The 27131-nt window shown below is 42.0% G+C and overlaps 2 protein-coding genes across 4 annotated transcripts; one reads left to right on the top strand and one right to left on the bottom strand.

The window, feature by feature from the left end:
* Positions 1-2817: 2817 nt before the first annotated feature.
* Positions 2818-19924, bottom strand: si:dkey-88l16.3 (low-density lipoprotein receptor-related protein 2). Of its 3 annotated transcripts, none has more exons than XM_018680652.2 (37): positions 19797-19924; positions 19110-19279; positions 18638-18806; positions 18286-18508; positions 17972-18091; positions 17540-17758; positions 17057-17365; positions 16716-16934; positions 16321-16467; positions 15941-16189; positions 15624-15854; positions 15246-15494; positions 14940-15140; positions 14563-14829; positions 14149-14364; positions 13789-13989; positions 13467-13589; positions 12887-13054; positions 12575-12790; positions 12238-12467; positions 11991-12120; positions 11571-11764; positions 11231-11417; positions 10797-11009; positions 10238-10421; positions 9970-10144; positions 9697-9861; positions 9241-9495; positions 8841-9068; positions 8578-8712; positions 7911-8112; positions 7692-7817; positions 7331-7438; positions 4653-4889; positions 4117-4420; positions 3716-3812; positions 2818-3069 (listed from the first exon to the last, which is right to left on the bottom strand). In XM_018680652.2, the coding sequence occupies exons 2-37, from the start codon at positions 19238-19240 to the stop codon at positions 2980-2982; spliced, it is 6918 nt and encodes a 2305-aa protein (XP_018536168.1). In that variant the 5' UTR covers positions 19241-19279; positions 19797-19924; the 3' UTR covers positions 2818-2979. The 3 variants fall into 3 exon arrangements, with proteins under 3 accessions (XP_018536168.1, XP_018536167.1, XP_018536169.1); XM_018680651.2 differs by having other exon boundaries at positions 9970-10171; XM_018680653.2 differs by lacking the exon at positions 17540-17758 and having other exon boundaries at positions 9970-10171.
* A 5219-nt stretch (positions 19925-25143) lies between these two features.
* Positions 25144-27034, top strand: LOC108886046 (nodal homolog 2-A-like). The gene is given in 4 exon segments (XM_018680661.2): positions 25144-25465; positions 25467-25633; positions 25635-26052; positions 26163-27034. Coding segments are annotated over 4 exon segments (969 nt in total). The 5' UTR covers positions 25144-25234; the 3' UTR covers positions 26316-27034.
* The last annotated feature ends 97 nt before the right edge of the window (positions 27035-27131 follow it).

Here is a 27131-nt window from a genome sequence, read left to right on the forward strand (position 1 = left end):
ACTAAACAACACACATGTTCACACAGATACCCCCTCTTACCTGAGGACTATTAAACAGAAAAACAGGAGGTGTGTTTGCTAGACAGTGGGGGATGGGAGGACGGGAAGGCAAGTTGGAACAAGACTCAGACAGGCAAAACTGAGATGCCTATGTAACATGCAACACAATACATCTGCTGCGTAATTGTCAAAAAATTTGTCCTAGTGGATTGGATGGGAAAAAATAATACTTTTGGGTAGGATAGGAAATTTCCAGTTTTAGCAGCATAAGGCTTTAGCATCAGATTGAGAGATTGTGGCTCAGAGTGCGGCCATGAGATGGGGCCCTGTCCCTCAGGAGTGAATTGTAATGACTATAGTGATCCCCTAACTTTAATTTAAAAACCAATGCTTTCTTAAAATAAAATAAAATAAAATAAAATAAAATAATTACAAAAACATCACTTACCTTCAGGGCCTGTTACTTAGGTAAGCTAGACCTGGTGACAAATTAAAATGACATTACCTGTAAATCTCCCATGATTGAAACATATTATTGCATGAGGAGTGAGGAGAATTACTGGCATGAAAAACTCAGAGGGGACCATTGGAAGCGTAAACTAGTTACACCAGTTTTTGAGCAGGTTTGAGTCACAAGTCACACAGTCTGAACTTCCCTAAACCTTCTCCAGTGACCCTGTTACCTTGGCTACCCCCTCCTCCTGCGTGCCCCCCTGCAACACCACAAGACAGGGGCCTGGCAGCCACAGTCCATCTCTTCCCACCAGCCCCAAGGAGAACAACACAACCACCTCCCCCCCGTCCACACCCCTCCATCTCTCCTCTCATCAATACAGGTACATCTTTTTCAATAATTCATACATGACAAAATAAATAAAAATTACTGTCAAAATGTTTTGCTATCTTTCAGAGTAGGCCGTTTCATTTTTTGTTTACATGCTGTGCTTTGTTACTGTAACTGCTCAGTGACTGGTACTTATGTGTTAGTCAGCACAAATCACAGTCATCACCATGTGGTTATTGCAGCATAACTGTGTACTCTGCTCAGCTCATGCAATCGAGAAACTTAATGAGTGCATGTTAATTCATATAGTGACAAAACATAAGGTCAAAATATTCATTACCTGTTTTTACCTGATACCTACATACTTAAGATTTATAAAGACCCCTTAAACATTTAGAACATTTGACACTTACACTGAGGCATCTGGTCATAATGCCTCTCCACATGCTTCCTATATAAGTAACTGGGAGGAGAACACAAGGCAGACAAGAACATGCTGGAGGGATTAGATATCCAATCTATCCTGGGAACGCCTTGGAATCTTCCAACAAGACCTCAAGGACAGTGGGTGATCACTCTTTCAGTAAAATTTGTTACTGATATATTAGGTGTATGTGTAATGTTAAATGCCTACAGTCAATACAGTTACCTCTCATGATATTCACTGTCAGCCATGTGACCTGGAAGCAGTTGCATTTTTTTATCTGACGGTCTAAGGAAAAGGTGAGCTATTGTACGACATTTTGAAATCCATAATGCATGTCTGCCAAAAGCCTAACAAAGATAACATTTATGAGATCAACAGCAGGTAACAATTTATGGAATGACATTAATTCAGCAGAATGGGCATTTGAGATTAGCCCCCCCGGTAGGATAGAATTAGGTGGTAGAATAGGTGAAAAATAGGGACTTATTTTCACTTAAGGGCTCACTGAATTGTAGCTATACATTTGTTCAACAAGATTACCATCCATTTTTGGGTCAAGAAAACGTATCAGGTGAAGGTGCTGGTGAAGATCAAGTCATTTTTACATCCAGTTTCATTTTATCTCGCTTGTTTTGCCTGTAATGCGATACTGTCACAAATACAGTGGTAAAAACATGCATGCACATGTCCTTTCCATCTCTGACACCAGTCTGGTGATACCTGATACAGGTGGAAGTACATAAACAAAGGGACCTTTAATGCCAAATATGTTTCTGTGGAACAAGTAGGAGGAAAAACAGGAACGAGAATGCAACAAGGAAATTTTTGGTAGAAATTGCTATCGGTTTACAAAAAGGATACAGACTGACAGAGAAGTGTGACAGCACTTCAGCAGTGCACTTTAATTGAAAGGAAAGAAAATGATAATGCAAGGTTAACAAGCGCACAAGTATTAAACCGTGACTTTGGGATGGTATATAGCATTTCTCTGCTTTTGAGAGTCAATCCATTGAGCTAAACTAGGCTCATCTGCTAAAAGTAACTGTCAACTTGCAGACTGAGTCATGAGGCATCCTTCCTTCCTGCTTAGGGGATGTTTGAAGAGGTGTATATGACAGACCTTTACACAGACCGTCACACACAGTCACACATTTAACAGCTGGTAGACAGACAACACTGCATCAGTGTCACCACAGCTGTATTAGGAGGATATACAATACACACACAAATACAGGTGCTAGAGAAACTTGAAGTAACAACAGAGGATCTAAACAGTGGCAGACAAAGCAAGTGTGCAGGGATTAGACATGATGACATTCTGTCTGCTGTAAGTCTCGTATGTGTCAAGTCCTTAGTTCTGTTGTTACTCTACGTTTGTCGATTCTAATATGTTGGATTGTTCAGTAAAAACTGATGAGTCAAATCAGTCCATTTCACCTGAGTTTACCTATTTAAACACCTCCTCTATGCAATCTACCCTTTTTATTAAACTGGTCTTAAATCAATAAGGAAAACGTTCCTTATAATATGTCATGCAGCTGCTCATTAGTGACCATCCTCAGATGTTATTATCACTGACAGAGAGAATTTAAAACAGAGTCTGATCATCGGTTCGTCTTATATCACGTTTATTACAAAACAGTCTGCATCAGCATGTTGATATTCAGGACCCATGAAATGCATCCTCAAATATTACTTGTGACATTGGATTCAATGTAATGTAATAATCCCAGCATTGGCCACCAGGTGTTTTCTGGACACCAAGTTTTCACATTTCAGCAAATGCAGAAGTGTATTTAGCCTGGAGAGACTTTAAAGCAAGTGCTGGGTTCTTTATGTCTACAGGGGACTCCAGCTCCTGAGGGAGAAGAAAAGATCAGAAATTTCTTCATGTAATATATTAAAAAAAAAAAAAAAAAAAAAAGCAAAAATGTTCGGAAATCACCAACTAATGTACCACAATTAGATTAGGAGGAGAATCTGAAATATTTCTCATTAAAAGGGCGTAGAAATCTTAAACACAAAAATAAAATATATTTATTACATTATATCCTGATAATCCTTTATTGTTATTGAAGTACAGGAAAATACTCCGTAATTCTACAATTAAGACTCAAGGGATGACTTATTTCATAAACTTGCATTCAGCTGTCCTTTTCCCAGTTTTAAAGGAAATTTGAGTCACTTTAAAGAATTCAAAGAAAACTGAATAGGTCTAAATTAAAATAGCATTCTGTATACTTAAATCTACAATTTCAAGGATCAAGAATTAACTTTTACACTCAAACCAATAGTTGTTTTTCAATCAAATGCACTAAAATTGAATCCTATTTTGATTCCATCTTTATGGCTAAATGTCATAATGACCAGTATTTCAGGAGTAAACTGGTCATTCAGTTGTCAAACTGAGCAGCTGGTTCAGCAGGTAAATAGGCCACATGCAGGGCTCATTTTCTTAAAATAAACACAGAGATATCTCTGCTCATTTATGCACATGTATTTACCTCCGAGTCTGAATCGTAGTGTTCACAAGGCAGTCCCATGTTGGCCATAAGAGTTTCTTTCTCTGTGGATCTGTTTCTGATGGATGCCCAGGCTCTCCTGTTGAAACAAAGGTACACAAGACAAATATTTATTTTATTCTCATACATAGGTCACCAAGTTTTGTAGAAGAAGTAGTTCTGAAGTTGTGTAGAGGTACAAGAGTCTATTTAGGTTTTAATTCCAACCTAACACTATAGCAACTGACTTCAGTATTTAATTTGTCCTCTGTGTCAATCAGTGAAATTAGTTGCTGCAGCAGGAGAGAAAAACAATCTCGCTAGATGCTTTTCCGGTCGCCACTCATTTTCAAAGCAAATTCCTCTGGCCAGGGTACAAAAGAAAACACTATCACTGTCTATACCTTTTGGCAAAGATAAAAGCAGCAGACATCAATGCAGCAATGAGGCAGAAGACACCCAGGATGACAGCCACATGGCTTTGTCCAGTTTCTGTCTCTTGGCAAAACTCCCCCTTGTAGCCAGCCATACACTGGCAGCGAGTGACTTTGCCTTCTGTGATGCAGCTGCCGTGACCGTTGCAGTGTTGGAAGTCACAGGATATAGAGTCTTTTTTAACTCCAAGAACAGAGTCTTTTTGGCTGTTTGGGTGAGATGAGGAGGAAGACTGGGGAAGATGTCCATCATCAGCTTTGTCTGTGTTTGGACCTGAGGAGCAAATCAAGGTTGGTGATCATGCACTAGGAGGGCCTCATATTATTAAAAATGTACTACCATTACTGGTCGTGATCTATGACAAGTAAGCAAGCAAGCTTTGAATATTATCTAAAATCTGCAGGGGGCTGATAGGGTTCCTGACTGACTAAGTCACCACAGATGTCAAAGGCGAGATAACCTAATGTGCTTTGTCATTTTCTTCTCCATTTGGTTGAAAACTCACAGTCCTGTTCGTCAGACTGGTCTGGACAGTCCACTTGTCCGTCACAGAACTTGCCACTGCTGATACACTTGCTTCCATCAAAGCAGGACTGTTCTTCAGCGGGGCAGTCAGGCAGAGGGGAGCAGGAAGTGCCATTGATGCTGTGGAAGGCATGCCCACATTTACATGTCCGACCTCCGGGATAGGGCAGGCACAGATGGGCACAGTCACCGTTGTTGCTGGAGCAGCTATTCATTCCTGAAGAAGATCGGTAAAGAGGAAGAGAGGAAGTTAAGGGTCAATACTTTTGGTACATAAAATAAAGAATAGGCATCAAAATTATTTAAGGTAGGTGCATGGGCAATTACCAGGGTCTGAAATATTCATTGTAACCTTCATCTGGCTTGATATAGAAATGTGGGTACGGTTTTATTTGCCGCTTTCTAAGTAAGTAACACAGGTCTCAAAGTGTCAACAGCATTTATCATTTATTTTCTTATAGGATCCTCATTAGCTTTTGTGGTTGCTAGTCTTCCTGGGGTTTATATATTTATACATAGAAATGTTTTATTGTGGGTAAACAGGTTCCCTTATGTCTACATTAGGTTGGTTGTATCATACAGTGATGTGGGAACAACAATAGGGTAGACCAGATCAGTCTGTTATGGCTATATATGAGGTGTGGCTATAAAATGAGACCAGTGCTGGTTCAACTTGCATAAGCCCAGTCTTGTCTCTTATTTAACAGCCACACCTCTTACACAAATCAGGGCCTCCTTGCTGTGTATAATGACGATCTGCTTTAGCACTGTAAGAACACTTCTGGTCGCAGGCAGAAAAAACGAGTCTGGATAGTGTCCAAATAATGTGAAAGAGAGGTGTGTCAGCATCTGCCAGTGCATAATTGTGTATTGTGAAAGGGGGAATTGGGCCTCTGTGTGTGTGCAAATGAACATGCACATGTATTAGAAGTCCTCATATGTACATGTCTTGTACATGGTTTTTATGTGGCTTCTATTGGCATTTGTATTTCTAACACTATCTGGTTTTATACAGAAAAGTGATTAGAAGGAAAACATATTTGGTAGCTAGAACCTTCATTAAATAGATGTGCCTGCATACAGTATATAGTGTTAGCTAACATTAAAGACAAGCTCTGCTTTGAAGCACCACTTTTGCATATATTTATACTGCTAGAGTGTGAAACAGGTGAAGAGAATGAGTGAGGGGGAACAGTGTCCGAGTGTGTGAGAATGTTAGACGCTCCATTCATCATCAGTCTTTCCCACTGCAGCAAAGAGTAACAGGCTTCTGATCTCACAGCTTGCCAAGTCCCATCTCCCTGCAGGTATCACATCACTCTGCCATCTATTCAACTATTCAACTCAAACTGAGCCTAAGTGAGTCTTTTCATTCTGCCCAGGGTGTCCGATAACTCTTTTTATCTGCTTTCTTCAGTAGGAAACAGAATGCAAAGTTGAGGTGAAAATGTGCACTTCTTGATGATGACGATGACTAACAAACTGGTTTGGCTGCTGTTTAACAAATTAAGCTGATGGTGTACTGCAAGCCTGTTGGTTAGCATTACAAACCTGGGCAGGAATTAATGCATGAATTGACTGCATTGACAGGCCACTTTCACAACTTCACCAACCACACAGTTTGCTTTTAATCCAACAGAATGTCCACATCATGGCTGGGAAATTATTGCACCAACTGCTGGTAAATCAGCACTGTGGTTGATAGGTTGCATACAACGTAAGCATTAAAGTAGCTTGTTTCTCATTATCTATAGACAGGACTTGTGGGTGTCCTGACCATCGGCTCTATGATGCTCTTTGAGGCCAGCACAGGTTATGTTTTTTTTTTTTTTTTTTTTTTTTTAAAATCACTAAAATTAAAGATTTCCAAAATTTTACTTTTGGTTCTGGTAAAACAACTGTCCTAGTTAACAGACATTAGGCATGGTCTTGACTGTGATATCAACTTTGGCAAGTGAGCATGTAAACTTGTGCAGTCATGCTTCCTTATTTACAAGTCCCAAAAATGCATTTGTATCCATGAAATGCTTTTACATCTTGTTAAGTTTACCGCAATGCTTTTTTCTGTTAATGTTCTGAAGTCTCCTACAAACTGCAACTGCAAGCATTTTACTTGTAATCCAAAGAAATGAGATCCTATCACTGAGGAGCTTGGTTTCTATTTCGATTAAACTCCAGTTTTAAAATTAACTCTTTTTTTCTAAACTACCGTTCAAGTTCAGCTGGATTTAGCCCAAAGGTGTTTCACCGATCTCTGTTGAACCTCATATGAGCAAACACCTGAAATCCACAATAGCCTGAATAGTAAAGTCAGACACGTTTTTGATACTGAAGAGTCTGTTTATTATGTGTTCCTTTGCACTTCCTTATTTGAAGTGTATTATTTTGCTTTATGTTATTTTACATTATTGTGACTGAAAGGTGTTATTTCCTGTTCCGTCGCAGGTGTTTGCCTGACTCTACATGCCTCCCTGTTGCAGACTGTAGCCCTACTGCCCAAGTAAACTGCTTTTTACTCAGCCTGCTGTGTCAGACCATCTGGATTTAGGTCATACTTCCCCTGTTGCCAGAACTGTTCAAATTAACATGTTTAGTATATTGTGAAGCACTTTGAAAACCTCTCTCCACAATATAGAGACACACTAAGCAGATACCTACCAGACTGGGTGTCGTTGCTGTAGGCTCTGACTTCCACCACACTGGTCTTTGTCTCAAACCACAGTTGTTTAGGCTGGAGCCCGTCAGTGAACCACAGTTTGGTTACATCTACAAAGAAACAAAAAAAGTCATTTTTTTTTAAACAGTGCAGCTACTGTCTAACAGCACGGACTGGTAAGAATAAGGTGACTGAATAATTCATTGTTACATTAGTCTATGATGCCATCTGCTGCCTGAGGAGGAAAAAGACAAATGATGAAAGATGAGAAATTGAACTCCAGAAGCAGGATTGAACAGACTGTTGGAGTGGAAGAGAGAGAATACACCAGTAATACACCAATTAAAAACAAAAAGTACTGACCTTTGTCCATGGTGACCCAGAGTAGGATGTTCTCAGTGCGTGTGCAGGAGATGAGCAGACCTGGTCCTGTTTTGTACTGTTTATAACCTGATCCATCCACTCCAATAGAGCTAATTACTCCCTCACCTAAGAGAAGAGAAATTAGGCAGGTACAAACATACAAGTAAAAAAAAAAAAAAAAATTATCTTATCAAGTACATGAGATGCTTAGCTCCTAACCAGCGTCAGCCCAGTAGATCATGGTTCCTTTGTTGGAAAAGGCCAGCGAGGTGGGGATGCTCGACTTCCGCCACAGCACTGCTTTGTTACGGCCATCCATCCAGGCACAGTTCACCTCTGTCTGGCTCTTCCTTCCTGCCACAACTATTGCTGTGTAGCAAAGTCGTCCTGAGGGAGGATGCAGCGCGATGGATGATGTGCCCTGGAAGGACAAAATGTACTTTTACAGAAAGGTAAAAGAAAGGTCAGCAGCAGAAAAGGAGGGGATTTTGTTCTTCTCATGGATACCTCTGCTGACTTTTCTTACATTAACAGAACACTACTAAGGAAGCTGAGAAATACCTTTGTTTTGATGTTAGTCAAAGTCTGCAGATAACATCCAACTATGCTCGTCTCTTGACCAAGACATTTTATACTTGACTACACATTCTTTTATTTATGAAGACTATCTGACTCCTATGACAAGTATGTGCAGGATAGCTCAGAATAAAAATTACTATGAAGTTGTTGTGAGATCAGGACTGCCCACAAGAGAAGAAAGTAAAAACCCACAGCTGGGGTGCTAAGATAAGCTGTAGCCAGATTTACAGTAAAAGTAAATTTATGTAAGAAGGAAGGAGCCATAGAAATGTAAGCGGTAGACGAGCAGTGCAGCTGTCAGCTTCACCTTCAGCGATCCCTGCAGCAGTGAGGTGGTGTAGCTGTGATAGCGGGAGGTCACGTGTAGATCAGGCCTCTGGGTGCTGCTCCAGTAGAGGTTGGAGGACACCCAGTCAACTGCTAGAGCTGTGACTGAGTCATCCTTGTGGAACAGAGAAGTTCAGTTAACAGAATTTGAATTTCACCAGGGAGTGACTTTATTTTTTTAACTGGAACACCGCTGGCTTTAACATTTTTTAAACCATCTAAGCCATTTCCTTTTAAACCAACCTTCAGCTTTAGGATTTGTCCAGCAGGTCTCAGCCCCTGTCTCGACTTAGAGGTGCTCAGTTTCAGCACATCTACAGATCCTTGTCCTGCATCAGCCACATACAGAGAAAGCTCCTCAATGGACACGTCAAGCATCGAGGCCTCAGTTACTCCAGGAAGGGCTAAGGCTCGACCGTTTGGCATTTTTTTAAGAGTGACACCGTCTCGATGTATGGATTGCAAATGAATCTAGTAGTAGGAGGGCAAAATAAAAAAGGGGTAAAACAACAAGAGTTAGACAAAAGATGAAAAAAAATGTATTGATCAAAAAGTCTCAATCAGAAAGGAGAACTTCAGTTTCTAAAGCATGTTTGGCAGGGATGAAGGTCTGCAGGCTTGACACTGCAATGAAACAGTTCACCTGATAGACTGTTGTATGAGACAAAAGCAGGATGAAACTGGACTCTGTGGGCAGAGAGCAGGTGATCTTGTCCTTGGAAAGCAGCAGCCCCTTTGGACATCGACAAACAGCCGTAAGCCCCTTCACCACCGGAGCTCCCGGTGACCCTGGTGCACCAGATCTGCCCCTTGCTGGTGGGGCCAGCAGGCAGAGATGGGAGCACTGCAGTTCATCACAGGGGTTAGATATCGCTGGCTGGGAAAGGGCATGCATCAGCTGGGGATAGAGGAAGCATACATATAAATGTTCACCTGTCCAAAAAAAAAAAAAAAATAAAAAAAATAAAAACTTGATTTGACCTCTCAGAATTTCATGGTTCTAGGTAACAGCGATATACGCAGCTTTACAAAATGAATGTTTAAATAACTCAGAGCTGTTTGGGAGTGATTACCACACAGTAAGAAGCTAAATGCTCACTTTCAGACCGAATGGCTGTCCTGGTCTCTTCAGAAGAACCATCTGATCTTTTCCTGTGTTCTTATCAGCTGAGCGTATGGTTCTCCTCTTTGTGTCGGACCAGAAGACTCTGTCATTGAAGACCGCCACAGAGAAAGGGCTTGGAGTTTCAGCTAGCTGGAGTATCTAGTGAAGAGAAGGGTATCACGGTCACAGTTTAATAATGATGCTAGATAAGCTGCTATCCCACTATTTGAAGTATCTCTACATTTAATCATTCAAATATCTCTTTACCTTGACGTTGTCTCCATCCAGAGAGGCTGAGCCGATGTAGCGCAGCTTCTCATCGGCCCAGTACACCCTGTTGTCCAGGAGGTCATAGGCCAAACTGACAGGCCAGCTCAAGCCTCGGCTCACCACCACTTTCCTCTTTGAACCATCCATGCCAGACTGCTCGATCTGAGGGGTGCTGCCAATCTCAGACCACAGCATCAAACTGAAAATGTTGATTATTAAAGATCATATATACATATTTTATATATAACCAGACTGAGCATCTTACCCTCTGTGGGGCAGCAAAACCAATGAGCTTGGCTGCTCCAGATCTTCACCCAGGACCACGGTGTAGTCCTGAGATCTCACTGTGGTGTTGCTGAGCTTCACAGCCAGAATCTGGCCAACGAGTCCGTCCACCCAGTACAGGTTTTTACCGATCCAGTCCACTGCGATAAAATCTGACTTCACTCCTGTAACAGATTTCATTTGAGTAATATAAATTCAGGTCATAGTCCAAACTCCTATAATGGATTTGTGGAGTGGGTTCAATTCAGTGAATTCATTTCATGAGTTTACAGACCCTATTCACAGTAGACATTTTGTCATTTTCTGCACTTGTCAGAGCAACTAGAAACTAATTTTGTTAACAATGGCTCAGTTCAATCGAATGTTTCAAATAACCCAGGAACTAGGTTATCTAAATCTAGGTTATCTAAATTTTCACTTTATCACTTATACATGTTTTTCCTGATATCACATGTCAAAATGTCAGCTTAAAAAAAGGGTCTTTTAAATCCTTTCACACAGTCGACTAGACAACTGTGGTGTTCCTCTGACAGCTGTACCTTTGATAAGTGTCCCTTTGTTATTTGAGTCTTTTATGTCAGCCCAGCGTATGCTCTGATAGTTTGGGCTCAGCCAGTAAACTCTGTGTAGTGCCCAGTGGTAATCCAGTGAGAAGACCGGCCGGGTGGCAGAGGAGAGAAGACGCAAGGTGCCGCTATGGACTCCAAGTAGTAACAGCTCTGACTGCACAGACGCCAGAAGCAAAGGCTCGTCTAGAGATGGAAACATGACCACAGTATGAAAACAGCACCGGGAGTGACAAATGCAGTACCACAACATGGCAGAAGTTTGGCAAAACAAACACACGCACACAAAAAATACCCACAGAACTCAGTGATCATCGTATAATACTTGTAAGCTGACATACTGATGATTTATACTGTATCAAAATGAATGGAAACCAATCTGGTAGTCAAAAAAGTGCCAGCAGTACCTTTCGACTTGCAGCTTTTGTTGTCAGGCTCCAAGTAGAACCCAGGGTGGCAATGACAGACGTAGGACCCACGGGTGTTGAGGCAGGCGTGTTTGCATATGGCACTGGGTGTTACATTGCACTCATCAATGTCCACACAGGACACAGCGCTGGACCGTAGTCTGAAACCTGCAGCACAGTAACACCTCTGCAAAAAAGAGGGAAAAGGTTTTTTCAAGCCAGACAGGAATAAGCTTGGTATACATCGACATTCTTGCAAATCTGGGGCAAAGCAATGCTAATAACCTCGGACAGAAAATAAGCAGATATGTATTTGCTGTGTGTGCAGATATGTATTTACTGGTCCATTTGGGGTGCTGACACAGTGGTGGTCACATGGAGGAGGTGATGGGCTGGAGCAGTTGCGTTGAGAGCATCCTGGGCCCTCATCTGAACTGTCAGCACAGTTGGTCAAGCCGTTACACACCAGCCCAGGGTTCACACACTCACCACTGCCACACTGGTAAAGGTGAGAGGGGCATTCTCTCTGGCTGCCTGTGAGAGCAGAAACATAGGGCTGCTTCAGATGTGCTCTACATTGATTAAAATACATTCTCATGTATTGAAAAGTATTTCCTGCCTTCCCCTTCCTGTTTATTTTATACACTCAGAAAAGAAAAACAAGGGTATGTATGCACCCAGTGATGTGTGACAACAAAAGTGTTTGAAACAGAGAATGAGCACAACTTGTGCTGAGCAGTGAATATCTGCGAATGCTCACATTTGTCTTCATCCACACCGTTGTGACAGTCCTTTTTTCCATCACACCTCCAGGACAGAGGGATGCACTGGCTGCTGTCTCCACACTGCCACTGATATTCCCTGCACTTTGCTGGTGGTGTTGCACAGTTCTGGATACAAATGAGGAGACCAAGTTACATCCGATACTAACAAAGTATTCCCTTCATTCTTTCTTTTTGCAAGCAAATATTCAGTAATACATCATCACATTATCCGTCCTTCCTTACCTTCTCGTCTGACCCGTCTTTGCAGTCGTCCTCGCCATCACAGAGCCACTCTTTCTGCAAGCACTCATGGCTGTATGGACATCGGAGCTGCGCCGGGCAGCGCGGGGGTCTTGTGCAGTCCATCTCATCGGAGTGATCACCGCAGTCGGCATAGCCGTCACATCTCAGAGCCTCAGACACACACTGGCCGCTGGCACAGCGATACTGGTTAATCGCACAAGCCACCAAACCTGGAAAGAGAGGAAACAGAATAAGGATATCATCTGATGATTGTAGACATGGTTTCTGTGTGTCTTGAGCCAAGCTGCTGTAAAAATTAACGTTCAAAGTCACCTACCGCACTTCTCCTCATCTGACCCATCAACACAGTCTCTCTCACCATCACACAGGAAGGTCTCTGGTATACAGCGAGTGTTGTTATCACAGCGCTGATGGCAGCCCTCGCTCAGCTTTGAGCAGTCCATTTCATCAGATCGGTCCTGGCAGTTGTACTGCCCGTCACACACCTGCTCTGCTGGAATGCATCTATTCCCATGAGAACACTGGAACTCCCCTGGCGAAGAGCCAAGAAACATCTCACATGTTGTCGACACAAAAGTGCCATTTTTCAAATCTGTCTCTCACAGATTTCCAATGATCCAAAACAAACCTTCTTTGCATTGAGCTGCGCATCCTTCTTCATCTGATCCATCCTGGCAGTCCTGCTCTCCATCACACACGTGGCTGTACATAACACACTCCAGACCGTCTTTACATGGCTTGAAACCTTTGCGGCACCTCAGAGGGGCTGATCTGACGTTGAGCACATTGAGGGAGGCTTGACAGAGAGGAAGTTATGAATTTAATGGATTATGAGAACAGTTAGGTTAGATTATGAGAGCTGGGCAGTTAAATTATGTATATTTCCTGGCTGAGGATAATTGAAAGGTTAGTTTGTGTGTAGGTTGTTAAGGTGTTACTTGGTGGTGGCTGTGCTGTAGCTAGGTGGTGGCTATGGTATTCTGGGCAGTTGCTGCAGCATTGAGGGTTTCTATGGTGTTCTGTTGTGTTATTAACATGTGCAATTTGGTTGTCATGAAGACTTGAGGTGGATGGTTGGTAGAAGTGTGTACTTAATAGGGTGTGTTATGTTTGTACAACTGCAATGCCTACAACTGCTGTGGTGGATAACTAACAAGTTCTTGCTATTTATCTTTTGCATTTGTACTGTATTTTTCTTGTTTTCTTACAGGGAGGAGAAGAATCTGCTAATTGACACTGCCTCTCATCTGAGCCATCGGGACAGTGGGCACGACCATCGCACACTTCCATCTTGGACACACACTTCCTCCGGTCACTGCACAAGAAGTCGCCTGATGCGCAGGGAGAAAGTTGTCAATATGAGGAGTTAATATTGAGATACAAGTACTGTGAAAATTTTATAACTACCCTGAAATCCAAGTATTTCATCAAGTTTCATCAAAAGTCAACAATCACAGCGAGCTGATGCTATGTTGGGTAGGTGGAGTGCAGCTACTTTTGCATGAAGGTAATCTCTGGACTCAGGTTTACCTTGGTTTTTACACTGGACTACACAGTCATTTTCATCAAATCCATCAGGGCAATCTCTTTGTCCATCACACAGCTGATTTTGAGAGATGCACAGTGATGAACCTGGGCAGAGGACTGATGGAGTGATGCAAGCTGATGCAGAAGTGAGGGCAGGAGGCTCGGTTGTTGTCATAGCAGTAACAGGGTCGGGAGAGGTGAAAACTAAGTGTTAGAATGAGAGTTAATGACAGTGTTTTATTAGGTCTCTTTTATTCCATTATACATACAAGCTTCCAAACATCTATAGGTGGTAGAACTAACATAACCAAATTAATCTATAAATGATGAATCAATGCTGGAAAATTATTTATGAAGACTTACCGCAGCCCACCTCATCCGTGCCATCGAGGCAGTCTCTCTCTCCATCGCACAGGAATTTCTTTGGGATGCAGCGCTTGCCGTCGGTGCAATGATGCTCGCAGCTCTTGGTTCGTTCCCAGCAGTCCAATTCATCAGACCGGTCCTGGCACTGTGACTTCCCATCACACACCTGAGCTGCAGGGATGCACATCTTCCCGTGGGAGCACTGAAACTCACCTATGATGGAGTACAATTAATAAAGTATGACAATTTCAATAAAACAGCAATACAGCTAAGTCCCAAAGTACTTATTTACAATACAGTGTGTTCAGAAAGTCTGTACTTCATTTTCATTATGTCATGTATCTACATAATGGGTTAAAATAACATTGCTTTTATGCAACAGTTGAAAGAAAATGTTTTAAATGAAACAACCTTGCTTGCAGGTTTCTGGGCATCCCTGTTCATCAGATCCGTCCATACAGTCCTTCTCTCCGTCACATATGTGGTTGTATAAAACACACTCGGTGCCATCATTACATGGCCTTGAGCCCATACGGCACTTTAGGACATTAGCCCGAACTGCAGGAGCAGCTACACTTGGACAGTCAACCTCGTCTGAGCCATCGTGGCAATGAGAGCGACCGTCACAAACCAGACTCTTTGAGATGCAGCTCAGACGGTCCTTGCAGAGAAAGTCAGCTGAGGAGGAAATCATTTAACATATAAAACATAATACAAAATAATGTAACAAATATAACTGTCCAGTTTTCCAGTGTCTGTCTCAATCAATCCATAACCTCATAACTTACTATTGGAAGAGCATTTTTTCACACAGTTCTCATCAAATCCATCAGGACAGTCTTTCTTTCCATCACATATCTGTGTTGGGCTGACGCATAAAGATGAATCTGGACAGAGAACTGAAGGACTGGTACAGGACGGCTTGGTTGGAGGTTGAGTTGTGGGTTTGACAGGTGAAGGGGATTCAATTAAACTGAGATTTTCAATCTCTGCAGCATATAAAATTTGGTGAACACACGAGTCAGTGAAGTTAGAAGTTACATTTTAAAACAACTGCCAAAAAAAATAAAAAATTAAATCCTACAATAACCCACCACATCCTTCTTCATCTGACCCGTCCCGACAGTCTCGCTCTCCATCACAAACGTGACTAAAGAGGACACATTCGGCCCCATCTCTGCAAAGTCTGGAGCCCATGCGACACTTCAGGATGTTTGCCCGAGCTGCAGGAGCAGCTACACTTGGACAGTCAACCTCGTCTGAGCCATCGTGGCAATGAGAGCGACCATCACAAACAAGGCTCTTTGAGACGCAGCTCCGGCGGTCTTTGCAGCGAAAATCATCTGCCAAAAAATTGTTAGAAATTTATTTTTCTTCCCAAGTTTTAGGACATTTGCTTAATTCCTAAAATAAGTTTTGAAACCATGATAATATATAAAATTTGGAAATAAAACTCCAGATTTGTGGCTTACTTTTCGAGGGACATCTTTTCACGCAGTTCTTTTCATCAAAGCCATCAGGACATTCTTTACGGCCGTTGCAAAACTGGCTCGGAGAAATGCAGATCTGAACAGAAGAAGGACAGAGCACAGACGGGCTGCTGCAGGCTGGCAGGATTGGAGCAGGTGGTGGGGTAGGAGGAGGCATTTCAGCTGATGAATCATTATTAGGTCTAGTTGGAGTCATGGTCTGTGCTGTGGCATCTTGAAGACAAGAATCACATAGTTGGGTTAAATTATTATTAACTTGACTGAAAATGCCCCAAGAGATTCTGTCTTTAGAAACTCACCACACCCCAGTTCATCTGATCCATCCTTACAGTCATTCTCTCCGTCACACACGTGGCTGTATAAAACACACTCTGTGCCGTCTGCACATGGCCTCAAGCCCTTGCGACACTTCAGGACATTTGCCCTAACTGTGGGAGGAGCTACAATTGGACAGTCCACTTCGTCTGAGCCATCGTGACAATGAGAGCGACCGTCACAAATGAGATTCCTGGCGATACAACTTCTGCTGTCCTTGCACTTAAAATCATCTGAGATTAACAGTTAAAGCAGAAAAATGGTATTACAAATTCTCATGACTAAAAAACTCAGATTATCAGTGAATATGTTTACAACTGATATGCATTGTCATTTATAACAAGTATGTATATTTAGACTTTACCTTTAGATGGACATGTGGTGACACAAAATTCCTCATCATCTCCTTCAGGGCAGTCCTTTGTACCATCACACAGCTGGCCTTTTGAGAGGCAGACTGATGAGCGTCGGCACAGAACAGATGATTCATTGCAGACTGAAGCACTGGGAACTATGGAAAGTTATTGTAACAGAAATAAGATTTCTATTATATATAAATAAGATAAGATTAAAATTAAGAAGTATGCCAAAGTAAAAACATCTGTGGCTTTTCATATAAATGTGCATTGCGTTTTAAAATAAAAGAACTTATAATAACATGAGCCATGACAGCCAACATGGATGTACACAAAGACAAAAAATAAATAAATAAAACATGTATTCATGTTTTTCCTCTGCGACAGATTAACCTAGTCTGACCTGTATGAACGTTCCCAAGTGCAGCGATCACATTGAACACGTGACCTCTCACAGTCACATCTTGGATGGGTCTCCCATCACGCCGATCCCACAGAGTCATGACATCATCAGAAAGGGACAACAGGAAGGGCTCAAAGGCAGCTACAACAGAGCCTGAAATGTTCCACCTTTTTCCAGCTTGATGGCTTCTGTCTCGCAGCAAACTCATTGTTGTCAGGCCTGTAAAAGGTGCAAGAACCAAAATTCTACAGGTCTGTCATAAAAAGACGCACTCAAAGATTTTGTATATTTTGGGAAATTAACTGAAGTCAATGAGTCACTGATCTGTGGAAGTAACCAACCTGCCCTCTTTGAGTTCCAGAGTAGACTACTGGCCCTGAGGTCAAAAGCGATGTTCCCTCTGACTCCTCCTGCTAACTGCAGCAGTTCTATGGCTTTGCCTCCCATCATGCTCATGGTGAAGATTCGTTCTTCCTCCAGCCAGAGGATCTCCCCTCTCAGCCAGTCCAGATAAAAGTCTTGAATCTCTTTTGCCGTGTGGTAAAGCTGCCTTGGGTAATGACTGTCAGCTGTGGTGCTGCCGATGTTGTTTTGGTCACATGACACCCAATAAAGGATCCCACTCCTCGGGTCTACTTTTATCAGACAAACTAACAAGAAAACAAAAAAGGTGAGTCAATAGAAAACATTGTCAGCTGTCTATCAAACAGAGCTGAGACTAATGATTATTTTCATTATAGATCGAGCTTTTCCAACTGATTTCCCAATGATACTACTTTTGCCATCCAAATCAGTACAAACCATGAAAAACTTAAAGCACAGACCTGGCAAAGGTGTTAGAACCACCTCAGTCTTGACCTGGCTGAGACTGGTGCGTTGGATATGGCCAGTTTGGTTGGCCCAGTACAGCCAGTCTCTGTACCAGTCCAGATAAAATGACAAGATGCCATCATCAGTGGTAAACAACTGGGTTATAGTGGACTCTTTGCCTGCAAACTCAATCAGGGTGATGTTTGAAATGGTAGCATATACATATCTTGGGTCTGTGGAACAAAAAAAAAAAAAAAAGATTTTAATGGCACCTTATCACAGGACTGCAGATTACATACAGTATATTAATCCCATAATGGCAAGAGACATTCTGTACCAGGGGCAACACCACAAAATCTTTGAGCGCAGATAATATATTTTACAACCAAGGCTTATACGAACTTTCTGAGCTACTATGAAAGACACATTAAAGTATGTAAACATACATTCACATGTCCCATCAACCAACAGTACTTTGGAGTTTGGACAAGCACAGGTGAATCCGACAGGGTTTCCTTTTGTTAGCTGACAGAGGTGGCATGGAGTCTTTGTACATGCAGAAGAACCTGATTGATGACAGCAAGATGAGATATTTTGAAATGTGAGCAAGTTATTTCTGTACTTGTAATCTATACACAAGACTCCACTAAGACAGAGTGAATACTCTTAGAAAACTGGTTTTATTGTAAAATGAATGTATCTGTGCCCTCAACCTCAAGCATAAATGGAGATTCAGAAGGAGAAAGAATCCAAGAGGTACCTTGAGGCTGCTGTAGCTCATGGTAAACAGTTAACAGTGGCAGTTCAGCTTTCCAAAGAAATTTCCTCTGGTTTGGTTGGTTCGGTGGAACCTGCCACAGTCCTTTGTCATCAATCCAGTAGAACAAACTTTCAAAAACAGCCAGGCTGAAAGCTGGTCTCCTGTTGAACAGTCCTGTGAAGGAGTAACGGCCAGTCCCATCCACCTTCACTGTCTCTATAGACTGAATAAAACAAACTCATTGTTACTGCATGAAGGGTAACAAAAAACAAACGGTTTCCAAAATTAATTCAGACTGTAAAATACTCCTATACTCCACTGTGTTTATGTTTCTCAATGTTCCTCAACACACCCTCTTGAAGTCACTGATCCAATACAGCCTCCTGGCAGCCACGTCAGCAGAGAGGCTGTGGGCAGACTGAGCTGTGAGGACTGTCAGAGAGCTTCTGTCTGACCCATCCATCCATGATCTCTCTATTGTCACCCTGTCACCTGGGCCGGCATTGATCCAGAACATCAAGCTAGGAGACAAAGGCCAGTGAATTTAAATACGCACTACCCAGTGTATCGTCTCTCCATGATGGCTGGATTTTCATGTGCAGAGTCCGTAAAATTAAACATTTCAATACAACTGTAAAACTCATTTATTTTCCATAAATATGAGGAAAAATATTTAACTTGAGAAGCTGAGAGGAAATTAATTTAACATTCTGTGAGGGCATAATTAACCTTTGGCAAAGCAACTCCCCTTTTAACAAAATATCTTAAATTACATTACATTAAATTTAAATCCTGTGTAACAGAGGAGTAAAACTTAAGCATACCTCTCCACAGGTACAAGCACCAAATCTGATGGCCTGATGTTTTTGCTCAGCAGTGTAGTGTAACTGTTCCCATCAGCTGAATGCATGTAGATTGACTCCTGTCTTCTGATTGGTCCAGTAAAGGTATCCATTCAGCCAATCACAAGCTAGACCCTTGATTCCAGGCTCCCCTATTAAAAAATTAGGGGGAGTTTAGTTTAGGAATGTTTCTTCTGCAGTTGGGGTCTGAATTTTAATGTGAACCAATTGGATTACATTATGAGCCACAACTGGAACGCGGACAATTGTTAAATCTACACTGTACAACAATCACAGTCTGGAGCTTTTAAAAATTGTGCTAAAGGTATCATGTTCAAAAATGATAGGTTAGATGAGATGGATAAAATACAGAAGAGTGCCACCACTGAAGGGTTGTAGCTCAAATCTGAATTCCTTTGTATTCCTCTCTTAAGTTTTGATTTGTCAGTTTCTGTGGACAAAGAAACTTATAGACAACTTCTTTCTATGACATGAAAATCCAGTGCAGCTTTAACATCCAAATGTTGCAAAAACAACTGATCAGCCAACTACTGTATCAGACCAGCGGTTCACAACCTGTGGTTTGAGAACACCACTTGTCATAGTAATATAAATATACACAGCCAGCTGCATCACTGAAATACCATTGAAAACTAGAATATGACTGACCAGTATAGGTCGTCCAGTGTTGGCGTCCATCACTCCTGTAAATTCTGCCATGGCTGTCGGCCCAGAAGATCCACCCGTGGGCGATGTCAAACGTCAGGGCCACTGGAGGGTCAAACACCATGGTCTGTATGACTTCAAACTGTTGAGAGTTCACATTCAACAGTCCTATAGATCTCCTCTGCACTGTCAGCAGTCTGGCAGAGTTACCTGTGCATATGTAAAGAATTGGACACAAGGGTGCAGTTAGCGCTGATGTTTAAATTGGAGTAAGTTCGACTAGCTGTATGCTTTCATTACTGACGTGGGGAAGTAACTTCATATAATAACCTGGATGACCTGCACCGCATTTAATATTTACCAATTTTATAATCCTTTTAACAGTAAGATTTAAGGCGGCAATTCCCATTTTTACGTAAACGCCTCAATTGCTTAAATTACAAGTTCCATCTTTGATCTTTTTGAAGTTATTTTTCTTGCTTTTGTCACCTACTCGGCCACATCATTAGTCTATTAACATATCAATTATTACCTTTTGTACACCTTGTGTTTGATGTTTTCAAAGAGTGAAACTAAATCCAGAGTAGATTCACATTGTACAGTTAAGCTTATGACCAGCTCTTACACTTAACCAGCATTTGATTTGCACTAATATGTTGTTCAGTGTGTCAGAAAACATCCTGTCTTGTAGTACTCGGTGATTTAGTTGGTACAAACAATGTCGTGGACTGCCTCGTTACCTGTTGCTAGACATGTGGAGCTCCCACTCAGTTTGAAGCCCTCTCTGCAATGGCAATAGTAGGATCCAATAGTGTTAGTGCAGTGATGCATACAGGGAGAAGAAGATGGGGCACATTCATCTAAATCTGGGGAGGGAAAATGGGTTTTAGCTCATCAAAAACAGACTTGCGATGACTTGGAAACAGACAGTACACAGCTACAAAAAAAAAGCTAAAAAAAAAAAAAAGTTACCCCCTCAATAGAATTATAAGAAAATGGGGTGTTATTTTCATGCCCCCCACACCTTCACAGATTGCTCCATTGGCAGACAGCTTGTATCCAACAGGACAGGCACACAGAGCGCCCCAGGGCTCATCAACACACACATGGCTACAGCCGCCGTTGTTCATAGAGCAAATACGACCTGCAAGAGTGAAGCACACAATGTGAAGCATGAAACAGCTCAGCATGACAGAAATCTGTACTCAGGAAGCATTTTATTGTATCACATTTCTTAAGATTGATAAGCATCAGCTGCAGCAGTGTCAGGTAGTTTATTGCAGCATTTTCCATCACTCTCAAACTTACCGCAGGTTACAGGCTCGTCGCTACCATCTGAGCAGTGGACCTGACCATCACACCTCTTTTCAGGAGACAGACATGTCCCGTCAGGACACTGTATACTATCCTCACCACACAGACCTGTATAAGGACGGACAATCTGCATTTTACCTTTAATTCAATTGTTTCCCTACCTTTTCCATCTGTTGGGGGCCACCTACTTGTGTCTTCTATCTTTTGACACAGAGTCACATATTGTCAACACATGCTTCACACACTCAGACTCCTGTAGCACAGCATTCAACCCGCTCATCTGTCTCACCACAGTCCTCTTCGTCAGAGTTGTCCGTGCAGTCGTTCAGGCCGTTGCAGCGCAGCCCTGTGGGGATGCACATGTGGTTTCGGCAGGTCCAGTCCGAGTCCAAACAGCCAAAAATGGCTGTACAGTTCTCCTCATCGGAGCCAGTGGGACACTGGTTTTGTCCATCACAGCGGGCCGACACATCAACACAGCCGACAGAATCCATACAAGGAAACTGGCCTTGTGGACAATCAGGGGAGCCTGGCGGTGCTGGAGGAAAGAAACAAGTCACCGAGAGAGGAAATTGCCATAATAAAAGAATGAATTCACTGGACAAAAACGCACTGAAGATTCAGATTTCATTTTGTCATTCATTCAAATTTACCCGTGACTCAATACAGCCTATATTTTAACTTAACAGGCGGCAGATGAATCCCATTTTATCTGCTATAATGGTTGCTGAATCAATTACAAGTTGTTTTAATTTGGATGGTGTAGTAATGCCAGAAATATTTTTGTAGAGGACCAGGAAGTATACCTACCCGTGCAGTCCATTTCATCTGATCCATCCAGACAGTCTCCATCTCCATCACATCTCCATTTATTAGGGATGCAGTTTCCATCATCACACTGCCACTGGCCTTGATGGCATCCTAATAGCTGGGCTACAAACATACAGAGAAAGAGAGAGAGAAGGGAAGATAGTATGACAAAGCATAAACAAAAAATAAGATGGAAGCTTGGAATAATGACAAGCCTGTCACTGACCAGACAAATAGTCTAAAATTAGACAATTTTAGATTAAAGAGTTGATTTTATCAGACAAGCTGAATGGTCACTGAAATTATACATTTTTAAGGTTCGGGGATTTAAGGAGCTGTGTCTGAAAACATATGAGGCGCTGATGCAGAAATAATAAGAAATGCAACAGAACAGAAAAGGATGCAATTATGACATAGCCTGTCTTCCTTCACAACTGTGCCAGTGAAGAACTCCAAGAGAGGTAAGAAGCTAAAGAAGCCCACAGACACATACATTTAAAAAGTACGGGCAACATTTAGTTTTTTTATTCTGAAAATCCATAGAAAGACTGATTCACTTGTGGTAAAACTGTCTGACTACATTAAAATCTCAATAAAGCTTGTAGGCCTTAACATCTGCATGTCTGGACTGAAGTCCCTGAACCCACGGGACTGAAGAGTGACCGCCATATTGCCTCGTTCATATTTATATCTAAACAAAATGTCCATACAGCCCAGCGTATCATTTAGATGACAATGAACACGTGTGCACACAGATACACTCGGACAGTTTGGATAAAGTCACACAAATGACTTGAAAATAAATTGTTAAAGCGTCGTTACCTCCAGAAATTCTCAGACCTGCCAGAAAAATCAAACAAACGAACTGGTGAACGTCCATGTCGGCCCGCGCGGCTCGTCGGGACAAACAGCGTCATCTAAGAGGAAACGCTTTAATCAGCTCTCACGCCTGCAGGTGCGCGTGCGATTTTTAACGAATCATCAGTAACTTCAGAAGTTACCAAATATCAAAACTAGATAAAAGAAATTCTATGGAAAGTAACTTAACTGTGAGTGAATTTACACAGTATTTTTGCATTTCATTGTATTTCATTTATTTATTTGTCGTTGTAAGCGATGACATTTTGTTTATCTAGTAACAGTATCCAAAAACGTTTTTCATTTTGTTTAAAACTTTCACCCAAAACTCCCAAAACATGCACCAAATTACAGTTTAAAACTAAAGTCTGTTTGATGATATGACAAGAAAGAAATTTCAAAGAACTAAGACCAATTCAATACTAAAGGCACCATTTTCTTCAGTATTTATTCTTTTCACACATCATGCTCATCAAACAGAATCAAAGCTTTTTAATTTGCCATCAGCTCTTTCTTCTGCCTTTTGAATTAAAGTGTGCAGTTTGTTTTATGAATGGGCAACGATCAGCCGGCAAGTCTCTGACGTCATTAATGTGCCGTTAATGCTGCTGTCAATTATCACTGCAGTTTTTGGACACATGTGCTGTAAAGTATGATCTTTTCATCCGAGGTGTCCAAGACTGTGCATTCATACAACTCACCCAAAGATTTGTAAATATCTATGTTTAAAATAGTTGAAACTAGTTTCTATTCCATATTATTGTACGATTTCCTTAAACAAACAAACAAAACAGGTCATTTACGGAGGAAATGTCCAGTTTTTAAAGAATATCCTGAAGTTTTTCCCATTATTTCTATTAATTGGTGATCTTTTATTTGGTCTTTATTTATTAATGACATATTCATTCAAATGTTCAAATATTCTCCTGTTCAATTATTTTTTTAAAATAGGACTTTATTATTGTTGTTATATTTGGATAAAACGTAATCACATTTAGTTTAGCAACACCTCAATGCTATATTCTACTTATTTATATTCAGCACTGGGACTATAAGAAATAGACTTAACATGGCGGTATTAAACTTCTGTCATTTCCAGCAATTTCCCTCGGGATAAATAAAGTTTCTTGAATTGAATCTTGAATCTGTAAGTTTCTGATGTTCTCTGATTCAAAAGTAATAAAACATGCAGTCAAATTCAAGCAAAATCCAGCTTGAAAAATATTGAGAAGCTGCATTGGAGTTGACCTTAACGTGCCCTCTTGAGGCCTGTTATTTTTCCTCATTGAGTGCCAACAGGCTCTGTAACAGGTCACGACCTGCACCACAGAAAGTGATTTTCTGATTAACTCCCACATTGCTTCTCCATTAATCACAGCGCAGTTGTGCCTTTCGTAATCTCCTTAACTAATATTATTGTCATGGCTTCTTATCAAAGGCATCTCTAATATACAAAACAACAACAATCAGAGTGGTGGACTTACACAGTTTCACACCTCTGACACTACAAAGACCAATTGGTTTCGATACACAACGACCTTGTCACATTAAAGTCTTTGAGAGCTCCCGTGGATCACACACGCCTTTCAACCATCCACGGATTGACAGATCTCTTCAAAGGACGTCAGAAGAGAGGTGTGTGACTATAAAACTCAGACCCTGGATCCCACCTGGAGCATTCGGGCATTTACCTCTGGAAGAGACAACATCACAGCGGGGAATTATGAAGGGACTAGATTTCTCTTTTGCACTTCTTCTCCTGGTGGATTTGGTTCTGGGTCAGCCATTCCCGAGGATGCACCCCTGACGCGCTGCTCCGTGGGATGTCCTCCAGACGCAACGTGCAGCGGCAGCAGACCGGCAGGCTGCCCCTCTACATGATGCAGCTCTACCGGACCATGCTGACCGAGGACCGGGCCAGGATCCCGGCTGCCAGTGTGAGCCAAACCAGGATGGAGGACAACCCCGGTCTGCACGACTCGGACTCCGTGATCAGCCTTGTCGCTAAAAGTGAGTAGTCAACATTACAGAAAAATTAGACATTTTTTGAATAGAGTTTTGGTAGTACGGCTTAACAGTATTCACCTAAAATGACATGCAGTGCACATAAGCTAAATGCTATTGTATTTAAAACATAGTGTGGATTAGTACTCTATATCTCGTTCAGTTTTAAAGGAGTGTACACTTAAAACGTCATCATGAAAACATTGCCATAGCAAGTCCCTCTAGCAGTATGTTCTTAAAGGTTTTCTCTGACACTCATCTACACAATGTGGATGTGTGTTGATTTATTTCACTCACCATAATTTAATCAATTGTCTGATCAAACTGTGCATGATGATATTTTAGCACTTATGCAACCCCCACCTGGGCATAAAAGCTGTGATGATAAATACATAAGATATTGGTCTTCCTGGCAAATATTTGTGTGTATTAGCTTTCTATCTCTTATTCAAGTCATGAATAATTCTAACCAGTTTTCTTTACTCCTGTGTTTTTCAGGCTGCCGTCAGATTGGCAAGAGGTGGTCTGTCACCTTTGACATGTCCTCCATATCTGCAAGCGACAACGTCCAGCTGGTCGAGCTCCGCATCCGCCTTCCCGCTTTCACAGAGTCCTCCCGAGCCTCAGTTGATATCTACCACTCCCACAGGGACCAGTGCTCCAGCACGCAGTGCCCAGAGAACAGGACTGTTCCTGGGCCGCCTGAAAGTTTACCCCAGTGCGATGGTGTCCCCCTCATCCTGGAAGGTGTTCAACATGACGGAGGTGCTGCGCCGATGGCTGCAGCAGGAGCACCCCGCCCAGAGGGTGATGGAGGAGGAGGACGAGGCTGAGGTGAGAGATGAGGACGGAGAGCAGGAGAGGGGTCCAACACCTCACAGCCGACCGGGTCATGATGGTGGTCTTCTCAAGGCAGAGCCAGCGAACGCAGACGCTCATCCGCACAGCCGAGCACTCCAAGTACGTCAGCCTGGACAGGGAGCGGGCGACAGCCGGCTTGAGCTCCAGGGCGAGGAGCCACAGGGCCAAGAGGCACCACCAGACCCAGCAGCAGAGGCGGAGGGTGGCAGCAGCTGCTCCTGCTGAGAAGCCTACAGAGGAGGAGAGGAAGGGTCCTCTCTGCAGGAAGGTGGACATGTGGGTGGACTTTGAGAAGCTCGGCTGGAGCGAGTGGATTGTTTATCCGAAACGCTACAATGCCTATCGCTGTGAGGGGAGCTGTCCTACACCAGTAGACGAGACCTTCACCCCAACCAACCATGCATACATGCAGGTAAGACTGAAATTTTATCACTGAGACAAACTACTTTTACTGTGTATACCTATTATAAAACTCTATTTGGACAGATTTGTTCTAATCAGCCATTTTCTTCTCTTCTCCAGAGCCTACTGAAGCTTCACCACCCAGACAAGGTGCCATGCCTGTCCTGTGTGCCGACACGCCTGGCACCACTTTCTATGTTGTACTACGAGAACGGAAAGATGGTCATGAGGCATCACGAGAACATGGTGGTGGAGGAGTGCGGCTGCCACTGAGGACAAGACTTGCAAACCTTTTAAAAAGGTTGGAGTCACTGGACTGTAGCTGCTGAGCCGCAGGCCCAGAGGAGTCTACAGCCACAGAACTGAGCTACTCAGAGGCACAAAGTGGATTCATGTCCACAGGCACTTGACAGAGAGTTTGACACTGGGACAGAGGCTGCTGCTGCGATGCAGGACTTTCAAGAAGGGAACTACTGTATATCCTGCACACTGCTCTCTAAATTAGTGTTATACATTGTTAGTACTTTTTGTAGAACATTAGGTGACCTAAGTTGTGCCTTGGATTGCAAGTGAATCAGATGTAATTCAAGATTATGAGGACTGATCTGGTCAAGATCAACAAAATAGCACAACATGGTCACTGACTGAAGCACTATAGAAGATTCATAAGCAGCTGTACACAAGAGGTCTTATGTACAAGCTGTTTTTTTATGGTTGAAAGACTGACATTTTTAATGTCATAGACATGACAAATGTAGATGTCAGAATGGTGTAAGCGCTTTAACTTTATTAAGATGTTTGGGTCATATTGACCCATTTGTATGTTTACTATGTACAGTAATACAATAAATTATTTCTTATCTAGAAGTAAGTGTTCAGTGTTTTTTATGAGTTTAAACACAGGCACCTGACTATTAATTTTAGACAGATATAAAAATTGTGTCATGTTTTTTTTTAAGCATTTTCAAATAATGTTTTTCAGTTAGACTTAAAGGATGAAGATGAAAAGGTTGGTTTGGCCAATGTACATCTAATGAACTTGTTTTTGTTAACGAGAAGCTAACAGTCACTTCCCTGAGCTTTTCTATG

Source organism: Lates calcarifer, linkage group LG9, assembly GCF_001640805.2.
Source record: "Lates calcarifer isolate ASB-BC8 linkage group LG9, TLL_Latcal_v3, whole genome shotgun sequence".
Lineage (NCBI taxonomy): Eukaryota > Metazoa > Chordata > Actinopteri > Centropomidae > Lates > Lates calcarifer.